Source organism: Myotis yumanensis, unplaced genomic scaffold, assembly GCF_028538775.1.
Source record: "Myotis yumanensis isolate MYYU_CA2020_CCGP unplaced genomic scaffold, mMyoYum1.0.hap1 SCAF_4, whole genome shotgun sequence".
Lineage (NCBI taxonomy): Eukaryota > Metazoa > Chordata > Mammalia > Chiroptera > Vespertilionidae > Myotis > Myotis yumanensis.
Genome location: NW_027223755.1, coordinates 111,973,458 through 111,987,466, shown reverse-complemented (window position 1 = coordinate 111,987,466; position 14,009 = coordinate 111,973,458). Strand labels below are relative to the sequence as shown.

Here is a 14,009-nt window from a genome sequence, read left to right as displayed (position 1 = left end):
CTGCTTGGACATCACAACCCAGAAGACCCTGGTATTAGAGGGGTCATGCTGGAAGAGGATATGCTGATTTCATGGCAAGCTTCAGTGGGAGAATAACAATGCTGATCTGCAATTGAAGCTGAGAACTATACCTTTCAAAAACAGTTCCTGGTATGCTGTTGGGCTTGGTAGAGATGAAGCATGGGACACCAAGTAATGCTGTATCCAGAAATGGCCATTATGAGAGGGTTTCAAGATCATGGTGGAGTAGGTAGAAGCTATACTTACTTCCCAGAATCAAACTGGAATTACAACTAAATCTATAATAATAAAAGTGTAATATGCTAATTAGATTGGATATCCTTCTGGACGTCCTTCGGGACAACCTTCCGGACGAAGCCAGGGCTGCGAGGGAAGCCCGGGTCCTGGGTGCCAGAGGGAAGCTGGTGCTGGCATCTGGGGGAAGGAAGGCCTACTCTTGCATGAATTTTGTGCATCAGGCCTCTAGTTAAAGGATAATCATCCTGAATAACCAAGTGAAGACTAGCTGAAGAGAAGACTTTTAACCAGGGAAGAAGCCATATCAAGACTGATAGGAAGGGTGGAGATGTGAAAAAGCCTGGTCCCACTCCCATGAGTGGCAGCTGAGGTTCTGGAGGGTTATTTCAGCTGAAGGAACGTTCCCACTGAGAAGGTGGATCCTAAGCGATAAGCCCGACTCCCCAGCCCAGAGCACCAGAACCAGGAAGAAGCGTCCACATAATATTCAGTTGTGAAAAGCAGAAGTGTTTCTGCCCACCATTGGAAGACACACAGGCACCCTCTTAAATGGCCAACACACAAAATTTTGTTCACGGCTATTCATCCTGGGCTCCAGCAGAGGGAGGGTGGAGTGGACTAGAATTGCCTGAGGAGAGTCTGGGGTTTGTGGCTCTGGGGAGGGAGCTGAGGTGACAGCCCCCATACAGCAGATGCCAACCTTCTTGGGTGGAGCACTCTCCTCTGTGAGGCATCAGCCTTGGGAAAAGCAATTGCCTCACCTTCTGGACACCCTCTCATCCCACCCTGCAGAATTCAGGCCCTACTGAAGAGTGAGCTGCATTGGCCAGGGTGTTAGAGGTCTGGACAGACTCAGGGGGTGTCAGTGCCTGAGTTGTCTGGCTTTGGAGTGGGGGCCATTCCCTACACGTTCTTGTGAATTTGACTCACACTTTCCCCTCATGGAAGATCTGACTGAACCACCTTCCTGGGTTCTGGCTAACCCAACCTCTGGGCTTCAGAGGCCCCACTCACCCGACTTCTAGTGACTCCACCCAGCTGAGTTCAGGGAAAAATTTGTACAGACACACTCATGTGACCCTGGGGCAGGAACCACACCCATTACCTTTCCTGAAGCCTGACCAGCCCCTTCCCCTCACAGGAGATCCTTCTGACCCCACCAGAAGCTTTTTCAGTGACTGGACCTAACAAGTAGCCAGCAGGCAAAGGCAGGTGGAAACAGATCTTGGGAACCCTTGGAACATTTGCTGACCTGCCTCTGGCCCAACGCTGGAAAAATACCTTGGTGCGCAGCTTGGTCCTTTCTACATGCACCCAGGCCCAGCAGAGGCCACCACAAACTATGAATTGCTTGTAGCTCCAAACAAGTTGCTGAGGGCCAGTCACACACATGCCTGACATTAACCTGCCCTGCAGTCCTTCCAACGAGGCTCAGAACCAACACACCCAGTGGCTAGCTTCAGACAACATTGGAGCAGGATCCAACAACTTCACAAGAAGCATATTCAAAGGGAGATCTCAGGAGGCACTAAACCTGCTGAATTCCTCTTTGTGTGGTCAGCACCTGCACACCAGCTCGCATGCTATAGTCATGGTTGAGCCTCATAGGCAGCTAGCCTGAGTGTCAGTCCCACGCACAAAGGGGCCAATAACAAGCAAGACTCAATTACAAAAGGAGGGCCCACATAACACACACAAAGGACATTCCTAGTGCACCCAGCTCAGGAGATCAAGGATAATGTGTGACTAGGTCCCACAGGACACCTACTACATAAGGCCACCCCACAAAGACTGGGAGTCATAGCAGATCTACCTAATACATAGGTACACACACACACAGAGGCAGCTAAAGGGGACCCAAAGTGAAAGAACAGGAAAAATCTCCAGAAATAGAGCTAAGTGAAATGGAGGCAAGCAGCTTATCAGATATAGAGTCCAAAATAATGGTCACAAGGATACTCAAGGAACTTAATGAGAACCACAACAGCATGAACAAGGACATAGAAAACATAAAAAAGGACCAGAGAGAAATGAAGAATACAATATATGATAACAAGAATACTCTTTAAGGACTAAAGAGTAGGTTCAATGAAGCAGATAATCTACTCAGTGATTTGGAAGACAAGATATGAAATAAAATATTTTATCAGAGCAGAAAAAAGAAAAAATAATAAGAATGAGGATAGTTTAAGGGACCTTTGGGACAATATGAAGCTTAACAACATCTGCATTATAGTGATATCTGGAGAAGACAGTAAGAGATCAAGAACTTGATTAAAGAAATAATAACAAAAAACTTTCCTAACCTGGTGATGGAAAAAGACACACAAGTCCAGGAAGCACAGAGAGTCCCATACAAGATGAACCCAAGGAGGCTCAAACCAAGACACATCATAATATGCCAAAGGTTAAAGACAAAGAGAGATTCTTAAAAGCAGCAAGAGAAAACAGTTAGTTACCTACATGGGAACTCCCATAACACTGTCAGCTGAAATCTCAACAGAAACTTTGCAGGCAGAAGGGATTGGCATAAAATATTCAAAGTGATGAAAAGCAAGGACCTACAACCAAGACTACTTTACCCACCATTGAAGGAGAAATAAAAAGCTTCCCATGCCCTGGCCAGTGTGCTCAGTGGATAGAGTGTCAGCCCCATGCACCAAAGGCTTGCAGGTTTGATTCCCAGTTGGGGGCACATACCTGGGTTGCAGGTTTGATCCCCAGCCCTTGTTGGGGTGCATGCAGGAGGCAACCAATTGATGTTTCTCTCTCCCTCCCTTTCACTCACTCTAAAAATTAATGGGAAAAAAAAAAAGTTCTCAGATAAGGATTAACAAAACAAAACAAAAAAGCTTCCCAGATAAGAAAAAGCTAAAGGAGTTTGTTACCACCAAACTTGTATTATGAGAAATGTTCAAGGGCCTGCTTTACTAACTAATAGTAGTAGTAGTAGTAGTAGTAGTAGTAGAAGAAACAAAACAGAGAAATATAATTTAGAAAATAAAATGGCAATAAATATATACCTATCAAGGTTCACCTTAAATGTAAATAACTTAAATGTTCAAATCAAAAGACATAGGGTGGCTAAATAGATAAGAAACAAGACCCATATACATGCTGTCTCCATGACCCACCTCAGAACTAAAGATACATACAGACAAAAGTAAAGGGATGGAAGAAGATATTTCATGCAAATGGAAATGAGAAAAACTGGGGTAGCAATACTTACATCTGACAAAATAGATTTTAAAAGGCTATAGTAAGAAACAAAGAAGGATACTACATAATGATAAAGGGAGCAATCCAACAAGAGAACATAACTTCTGTACACATTTATACACCAGAATGTAAAAAGCAAATTTTTAAAATATATATTTTATTGATTTTTTTACAGAGAGGAAAGGAGAGAGATAGAGAGTTAGAAACATCAATGAGAGAGAAACATCGATCAGCTGCCTCCTGCACATCTCCTACTGGGGTTGTACCCGCAACCCAGGTACATAAAAAGCAAATTTTGATGAACATAAAGGGGGAGATTTACAGTGATACAGTCATAGTAGGGTATTTTAAGACCCATTGACATAAATGGATAGAACTTCCAGAAAGAAAGTCAATAAGAAAACAGTGACCTTAAATGACAAATTATATCAGATTGATTTAATTGATATCTTCAGAGCATTTCACCCCAAAGCAGCAGAATATACATCCTTTTAAAGAGCACATGGAAGATATTTTTAGGATAAACCAAATGTTAGTACACAAAACAAGTTTCAATAAATTTAGGAAGATTGAAATCACATCAGGCATATTCTCTGACCATAATAGTATGAAACAAGAAATCAATCACGAGAAAAAAACTGAAAAATCCACAAAGACATGGAGGCTAAATAGCATGTTACTAAACAATGAATGGGTTAACAATAAGATCAAGGAAGAAATAAGATACCTTGCAACAAATGAAGATGGGAACACAACAACCAAAATCTATGGGACACAACAAAAGCAGTCCTAAGAGGGAAAGTCATAGTATTACAAGCCTACCTCAAGAAACAAGAAATCTCTCAAATGAACAATATAACTTTACACTTAAAGAAACTGGAAAAAGAACAAGAAACAAAGTCCAAAGTGAGTAGAAGGAAGGAAATAGTAAAGATCAGAGCAGGGGTAAACAAAATAGAGTCTAAAAACATAATACAAAAGATCAGTGGAACCTAGAGCTCTTCCTTTGAAAAGATAAACAGATCAACAAACCATTAATCACACTCCAAGGAAAAAGAGAGAGGACTCAAACAAAATCAGAAATAAAGAAAGAGATAACTGACATAAAAGAGATACTAAAGATTTTAAGAAAATATTATGAACAACTCTATGCTAAAACATTGGACAATCCAGAATAAATAAATTCTAGAAACATACAATCTTCCAAACCTGAATCAGGAAGAATCAGAGAATCTGAATAGACAGATTACAACTGGTTACATTGAAGCTGTAATTTAAAAAACCTCCAGTAAACAAAAGTTCTGGGCTGGATGGCTTCACAGTTAATTTTACCAAACATTCAAAGAGTAACTAACACCGATCCTTCTCAAACTATTCCAAAAGAATTCAAGAGGAGAGAAGGCTCCCAAGCTGTTTTTATGAGGGCAGCATTACTCTAATTCAGCGGTTCTCAACCTGTGGGTCGCGACCCCTTTGGGGGTTGAACGACCCTTTCACAGGGGTCGCCTAAGACCATCGGAAAACACATATATAATTACATATTGTTTTTGTGATTAATCACTATGCTTTATGTTCAATTTGTAACAATGAAAATACATCCTGCATATCATATATTTACATTATAACATTATTCATAGCAGTAGCAAAATTATAGTTATGAAGTAGCAATAAAAATAATTTTATGGTTGAGGGTCACCACAACATGAGGAACTGTATAAAGGGTTGTGGCATTAGGAAGGTTGAGAACCACTGCTCTAATTCCAAAACCAGTTAAAGACACTATAAAGAAAAAAAAACTATAGGCCAATCTCTCTCACAAGCATAGATGCTGAAATCGTCAACAAAATATTAGCAAACCAAATCCAGCAATACATTTAAAAGGCCATACATTGTGATCAAGTGGGATTTATTCCAGGGATGCATTATTGGTACAATATCTGCAAATCAATAACTGTGATATACTGCATAATAAACAAAATGATAGGATAAAATCACACAATCATATTAATAGATGCAAAAAAATCATTTTACAATATCCAGCACCCTTTTATAATAAAATTTTTTAATAAAGTGGGAATAGAGTGAGCATATCTCAGCATGATAAAGGTCATATGTGACAAACCCCACAGTCAACATCATTCTCAATGGACAAAACTAAAAACATTTCCCTTGAGTCAGGAACAGGACAGGGATGTCTGCTTTCAGCAGTATTATTCAACATGGTTCTGGAAGTCCTATCCACAGCTATCAGACAAGAAGGAGAAAAAAAACAGGCATCCATTGAGAAAGGAAGAATTAAAACTGTGATTGTTTGCAGATGACATGATATTGTATAAAGGGAACCCTAAAGACTCCACCAAAATACTACTAGAACTGATAAATGAATGCAATGGAAGTTGGGAGATATAATATAAATATCCAGAAATCAGTTCCATTTTATACACCAATAATGAACTATCAGAAAGGCAAACTAAGAAAACAATCGCATTTGCAGTTGCTTAAAAAACAACCTAGCAGTAATTTAACAAAGGACATAAAAGACCTACACTTGGAAAATTATAAGACACTTGGTAATATTTGGATTCTATTTTTTAAACATTGGGCAATAATTATAACTATAGGAATTTATGAAGTAGAGGGACATAATCTGATTTATGTTTTGAAAAGACCACACTGGCAGCTGTGAGGAGTATGAATGGAAGGAAGAAAACAGATAGGAGGCTTTTATAGAAGCATAGGTAAGTGAAGGCAGCGGGGATAGGCTTGTGGTAGTGGAGAACAAATTATGCAGATTCAGAATATATTTTGGAGTTAGAACTGAAGAAAACTTGCTCTTCAGTTGAATGTATGATTGAGGGAAAAGGAGGAATTACAGTGGCTGTCAGTCGTGGCTTGAGCAAATTGGTGTTTAGTGGAGCAATTTGTGGATACTAGAGACACTGGGGTGAGAATTTGAAATTTGTTTGGTAAGTTTGTTTTCAAGTGAAGCTTTGGGGAATTAAGAGCTACAGAGACACTTAAACATTCATCCAAGTAGAGATTTCAAATAAGCAGTTACACGACAGCGGTGTTCAAGCCTAGGGACAAGGCAGAATGAGGACACCTAGATAGAAAACACCCACTGCCATTTGGGGTTAAAAAGGAACAGCATCTTCTTTTTGTTACATAAGATGGTTTGTCTTTATTCACCATCAGTGGCATGTGATGGAAGGAATATATACTTTAAGTCTGAATGAAATGTGCTTGAATGCCAGCTCTCCCATTAAATATTGTTTCTTAAGCTGTCTTCACTCAATTAGAATTAAAAATTTAACCACTATTTTCTCACTAGTTTTTATAGTGACTATTTCTGCTCTAGGTAAGCAAATATTTATATACCATGTCTCCTTAAAGGCATCTATGTTTCCTTAAATTTAAAGCTAGTTGCCTGATAAACTCACCTCTCTGAGGGGTTCAAGTATTTTGTATCTTACTAGGTACTTATTTGCTAGAGTGGGAATGATGCTCTTTCCATATTTTTGCGTCTTAAGCAGAAATGCTGCAAGTCTACACATAAGAAATTTGAGATGCTGATAGAACATCTAGGTTTTAGATGTCCTATCGATATTTTCAATTGTCCTATCTATATTTTCAATTAGGACAAAGGCATTGACTGAAAAAGAATATAGCCTTATCAACTTCAAGATGATTATTGAAACAAAACAAGAATGGATGAGATTGCTCAAGGGGTATTTATAGATTTATTGTGAAATTCTAAAACTTTTGTTAGGCTATCACATTTTTTCCCTTTTCACAGTTTTTACTTCTTACATTTTGATTTTTCTGCCTCATGAGCTTATGTGGTATTGTTTCTTCTATAGATAATTCATATATATAAGTGTGTGTCCTTCCAAAGTGATATATGTAGATAAAATTAGTATTTTGGGGCTTTTCCTTCACAGGAATTCCGAGTGCACAACACTACCAAACTAGCTGTAAAAGACTTGTCTTTGAATGTATATGAGGGACAGATCACTGTTCTTCTAGGACATAATGGGGCAGGAAAATCTACTACTCTATCTATTCTCTCAGGTATGTATTTACCTCTGGTCAGAGGGTGTCCTCACATAGACACTGTAGATTAAGCTTACAAATTTTTATGAATCCACCTCATGTTAACAGTTTAGTCATTTCAGTGATACATAAAATTGTTTGGTAACACTCTGTCTTTTGAAGTTGTAAATGACTTGTGAGAGATACCAGGTGTCAGATTTTGCAAAGACATCAAAGTAGCCATTATAAACGTGTTCAAAAAACAAAGAACTTATATGCATATATGCATAACACATGGACATAGACATTAGTGCAGTGAAGACTGGGGTGGGCAGGAGTGGGGTGGAATGGGTCAATGGGGTAAAAAAGGGGGATATATGTAAAACTTTCAACAATAAAGATAAATTTAAAAAAACTAAAGGAAACAATGATTAAGGAAATAATGGAAAGTATGAAAAAAATCTCAATAAGTAGAAAATATAATAGAAAAATTGAAATTATTTTTATTTTATTGTTAATCCCCACTAGAGTATTTTTTTTTCATTGAGAGAGAGAGAGAGAGAGAGTGGAAGGGAGGGAGGGGAAGAGAGAGAAAAACATCAATGTGAGAGAGACACATCGATTGGTTGCATATTACATGCACCCTGACCAGGGCTAAGGAGCAAACCCACAACCCAAGTACGTGTCCTTGACCAGGAGTCAAACCCATGATCCTTTGTTTCACAGGCCAATGCTCTAACCAATAAGAAACATTGGCCAGGTTAGAAATTATTTTTAAAAACCAAGTGGAAATTCTGGAGTTTAAAAACACAATAACCAAAGTGAAAAAAATATATTAAGAAGCTCATTGGTAGATTAGAATTGTCAGAGAGAATCAGTGAACTTGAAGATAGACTGATAGAGGTTATACAGTCTGAAAAACAGGAAATAAAGAATTAATAAAAATTAACATAGATAAGGGATCAAGATGGCAGTGGATCAGGTGGAAATTACACTCACCTCCTAACAGGACTGAATTGGAACTACACTAAATTATAGAACAATCAACCTGAATATCTTAACTGAAGATCAGCTGAACAGAAGTCTTATAACCAAGGATCTACAGAAGAAGCCACTTTGAGACTGGTAGGAAGGGCAGAGATATGAAAAGAGCTGGCCCTGCATCCCCATATAGCTGTTGAGAATCAGAAGGGATATCTTATCAGCAAAGGTGACCCCTTAAAAGTGTGCGGTCTCAACCCTATGCAGAGCTCCTCAGCATAGAGCACCAGAACTGGAAGAGGAGACTACATAAAATCTGGCTGTGAAAATCAGCAAGGATTCTGTCTTCCAGGGAGAGAAAGGGGAGTCTGCTTGAAACCCAGGCAACCTTTTTTTTTTCAAATATATTTTATTGATTTTTTACAGAGAGGAAGGGAGAGGGATAGAGAGCCAGAAACATCGATGAGAGAGAAACATCAATCAGCTGCCTCCTGCACACTCCCCACTGGGGATGTGCCCGCAACCAAGGTACATGCCCTTGACCGGAATCAAACCCAGGACCCTTGAGTCCGCAGGCCGATGCTCTATCCACTGAGCCAAGCCGGTTCTGGCAACCCAGGCAACCTTTTAAAGGGCCAGTGCACTAAATATCATTTGTAGCCATTCACGCAGGGCTCTGGTGGAGGGAGAGTGGCCCAGAATGGGCTGGAGTCATGCAAAGAGAAAATGGGTTGAGGCTCCAGGGAGAAAGCTGAATGGACAGCCACCAGGGTCTTTGTTCTGAGTCCCTCTCCCACACCACCCACAGACACCATTTTCCCTGGGTCAAGCACTCCTCTCCATATGACATTAGCCTGGTAGAATGCAATAGTCACTCCTTTCCAATTCCCTGTTGCCCTGCCACGCCCATGCCCGACAGTGGAGACTTTTCTAGTGGCCTCTTGAGGAGGTTTAGATAGACTAGGATGTATTAGAGACTGAGTTGTGTGGCTCTGGGGTGAGGTCCATTCACTCTCCCGTGTACACCTGACTAGTGTTGCCCTCCCTGGGCGGGGATCCTCTACTCTCACCCTCCCAACTCCTGGTGGCCATGTCCTGCTAAGCTCATGCCCTTCAGAGAAGTCTGATGGCTATTGCCAGCCTGACCCCATGATGCAGACTTTCATGGAAGACTCTCAAGGAGGTCCAACCAAAATTACAGCAGACTGAGTTGTGTGGCTCTAGAGCAGGGGCCATTTATCTTTTGCATGCTCTACTGGTGCCACTGCTTTTGTATAGAGCCCTCCCCCCACATGGGCAAATCTTGGTCTGTTAGGGCCAGATGAACTCTGCTGGCCTCACCCAGATGAGTCTCTGAGACCCTGCCCCACCACAAAGTTCTGTGGATACCTAGCAGTTGGTGAGTAGCCTTAGTGTAATCTGGGACTTTTACTGAGTGGCCTCAGACCAAGCACTGGCCTCAAGTTTACATATGTATCAGTCTGGTGACCACTATTCATCCCTACCTGGTGATTCACTGAGAAACTACCTCATGCAACTCATGTACCACCAGAAGCTCCTTTAGTGATGGAGCCTAACAGGTAACTAGTAGGCTGGTGCCTTGGACTTTTTGCCGACTCACCCCCAAGATTGGTGCTGGGAGAAATTAGCCTTGGCTACTCGCATGCATAGCCATGCACTGCAGAGGTAGCCAAAAACTGTGGATCACTTTATAGTACCCAACTAATAATTGAGGGCCAGTCGTAGGAAGTGCCTAATATTGAACTGCATCAGAGTCATGGCCAACATACCCCAGAACCAATACACCTGATGGTATGCTTCAGACCACAGAGAGCACGACCAAAGTATCTCCACAACATCACAAAAAGATCTCAGCATGCACCAGATCCTGCTGGGGCCAATTCTGCTTCATGGTGTTATCCCTGGCACAGCAGCTTGTTCACCATGGTTGGGGTTGATGCTCATAGTCAACCTGCCTGAGGGTCAGCCCCACCTCACAGAAGTACAAAAAGCAATCAAGACTTAACTACAACAGGAGAGCTTACATAACCCACACAAGGGACATTCCTGGAGCACCTATCTCAGGTGATCAGGAAGACTTTAATACTGAGCTCCACAAGACACCTGCTACATAAGGCTACCATGCCAAGACTAGGAAACATAGCAGATTTACCTGATATACAGAAATGAATACAGAGAGGCAGCAAAAATAGGGAGACAAAGAAACATGACCCAAATGAAAGGACTGGAGAAATCCCCAGAAAAAGAATTAAATGAAATGAAGGTAAACAATGGCCGATAAAGAGTTCAAAGCAATGGCTATGAAGATCCTCAAGAAATTTAGAACTTAGAGAGAATTTCACCAAAGAGATAGTAATCATAAAAAAGGACACAAAGCCCTAGTTAGAGTGTCAGCCCATACACCAAAGGGTTGTGGTTCAATTCCCAGTCAAGGGCATGTACCTGGGTTGTGGGTTCTATCCCTGTCCCCAGTCAGGGTGCATGCAGGAGGCAACCTGTCAATGTGTCTCTCACATCAATGTTTCTCTCTCTCTCTCTCTCTCTCTCTCTCTCTCTCTCTCTCTCCCTTTCTCTCTCTCTTTTTCTCCCCCACTTTCTCTTCCCTTCCACTCTCTCTGAAAATCAATGGGAAAAAATATCCTCAGGTGAGGATTAACCAAACCAAACCAAACAAAACAAAATGGATGTAGAAACCATAAAAAAGAACTAGTCAGAAATAAAACAATATCTGAAATAAAGAATACACTGGAAGGAATCAACAGCAGATGATTAAGCAGAGGACCAAAACAGCAATTTAGAAGGTAGCAGGAAACTCCCAATCAGAGCAGCAAAAAGACAACAGAATTTTTTTAAAAAGGAGGATAGTTTAAGGGATACCTGGGACAATGAGTAGTATAACAATATCAACATAATAGGGGTTCCAGAAGGAGAAGAGAACAATAGATTGAGAAACTATTTGAAGAAATAATGACTGAGAACTTTCCTAACCTGATGAATGAAAAAGGCATACAAGTCAAGGAAGTGTAGAGAGTTCCAAACAATATGAACTGAAATAGGACCACAAGATACATCATAATAAAAATGGTGATAGTTAAAGACAAAGAGCATCTTAAAAACAGAAAGAGAAAGTCGGTTATCTACAAGGGAACTCCAGTAAGACCATCAGCTGATTTCTCAAGAGAAACATTTAAGGCCAGTGGAATTAACACAAAATATTCAAAGTGAAGGAAAGCAAAGATTTAAAACAAAACTAATCTAGCCAGCAAGGCTATCATTTATAATTAAAGAAAAAATAAAAAGATTTTCAGACAACAAAACCTAAAGGATTTCATTATCACCAAGTAAGCATTCTGAGAAATTTTAAAGAGACTTCTTTAAGAAGAAAAAAGAAAACAAACAAACAAAAGGAACATAATTAGAAAGAAAAATATGGCAATAACCACTTTAAAGATAAATACTCCAGTCAAAGCATACGTAGCTGAAAGTATAAGAAAACAAGAATCTTATATATGCCGTCTACAAGAGACTCACCTCAGAATAAAAGACAGGCTAAAAGTAAAGGTATGGAGTTATTTCACACAAATGGAAATAAGAAAAAGCTGAGGCAATGATACTTATATCAGACAAAATAGACTTTAAAACAAAGGATCAATCCAAGAAGAGAATTTAACCCTTGTACATACTTATGTACCCAAATATATAAAGCGACTCTTCATGGGCATATGGAAGAGATCAACAGTAGTACAATCATAGTTGGGGATTTCAACACCCCATTTAAATGAATGGATAGATATTGCAGACAGAAAATTCACAGGGAAACAGTCTTAAATGACATACTATAACAGAATTAATTGATATCTTCAGAGAATTTCACCCACAAGCTGCAGAATATACATTCTTTTTAAGACATATGAAACTATATCTAGGATAGACCATATAATAGCACACAAATAAAGTCTCAATAAATTTAAGAAGATTGAAATCATTTCAAGCATTTGCCCTAGCAACAATGGCATAAAAGTAGAAATCAAAAGAAAATAAAACTGAAAACCACATGAAAGTTAAATAACATGTTATGCTTTAGCTGGTTTGGCTCACTGGATAGAACATCAGCCTGCGGACTGAAGGGTCCCGGATTCAATTCCAGTCAAGGACACATGCCTGGGTTACAGGCTCAATCCCCAGTTGGGGGCATGTAGGAGGCAGTCAATCAATGATTCCCTCTCATCATTGATGTTTCTATCTCTCTATCTCTCTCCTTTACTCTCTGAAATCAATAGGAATATATTATAAAAATAAATAAATAACATGATACTAAACAATGAATGGGTTAACAGTGATGTCAAGGAAGAAATCAAGCCGAAACCGGTTTGGCTCAGTGGATAGAGCGTCGGCATGTGGACTGAAAGGTCCCAGGTTCGATTCCGGTCAGGGGCATGTACTTGGGATGCGGGCACATCCCCAGTGGGAGATGTGCAGGAGGCAGCTGGTCGATGTTTCTCTCTCATCGATGTTTCTAACTCTCTATCTCTCTCCCTTCCTCTCTGTAAAAAATCAATAAAATATATTTTAAAAAAAGGAAGAAATCAAAACATACCTTGAGACAAATGAAAATGAAAACACAACAAGCCCAAATCTATGGGACACCAGGAAAACAGTCTTAAGAGGAAAATTCATAGCATTATAGAAAGAAACAAGAAAAACTCAAGAAACAAGAAAAACCTCAATCTAACCTTACACCTAAAGTATCTAGAAGAATAACAACAAACAACACCTAAAGTGAGTAGAAGAAATGATAAATATCAGTGCAGAAATAAACAAAATAGAATCTAAAAAAAAAAAACAAGACAAAAGGTAAATGAAACCAAGACCTGGTTCTTTGAAAAGATAAACAAGGTTGACAAACATTTCTTCTTGACAGACTCTTCAAGAAGAAAAAAGAGGACCCAAATAAATAAGATCAGAAATGAAAGAGGAGAAGTAACTGACCACAGAAATACAAAGGATTATAAGAAAATATTACAAACAACTATATGCCAACAAATCAGAGAATATGGAAGAAATGGTAAGTTTCTAGGAACATACAATGTCCCAAAAGTGAAGAAGTAAGAGAAAATCTAGGAGGAGCCAAGATGGCAGCCAGCAGGACGGCAATGAGGGAGAGTGTGAGTGAGGGAGGGAGTGAAAGGGGAGTGTGTGGAGGTGTGTGTGTGTGTGTGTGTGTGTGTGTGTGAGTGAGGGGCAGTTAGATCCTGTGGGAGTCTCAGGGCCTGGCATACTGGGCTCTCTTAGATGAGATACCCCCACTACTGTTGCAAACACTCCTTGGCATCTGGCAATGACACAGAAACCATGTCATCTTGAAGGGTAGAGCTACTGTGACTAGGAGCCCAGCCTCACCACCACCCAGACTGGCTTCAGATGCCACCCAAGACTCTATAGCCACTGTGGCCATGACCTGCTACTATAGCTGTAGACCCACAAACACCAGGACTCCA

General features: G+C 40.1%; 1 protein-coding gene across 1 annotated transcript in view; it reads left to right on the top strand.

The window, feature by feature from the left end:
* LOC139009570 (phospholipid-transporting ATPase ABCA3-like) overlaps positions 1-14,009 on the top strand; it is a 173,707-nt gene that overhangs the window by 14,371 nt on the left and 145,327 nt on the right. Inside the window, exon 4 of the mRNA XM_070413828.1 lies at positions 7,419-7,548. Within this exon, the coding sequence (XP_070269929.1) occupies positions 7,419-7,548 (130 nt within the window). The remainder of the gene's footprint in view (positions 1-7,418; positions 7,549-14,009) is intronic.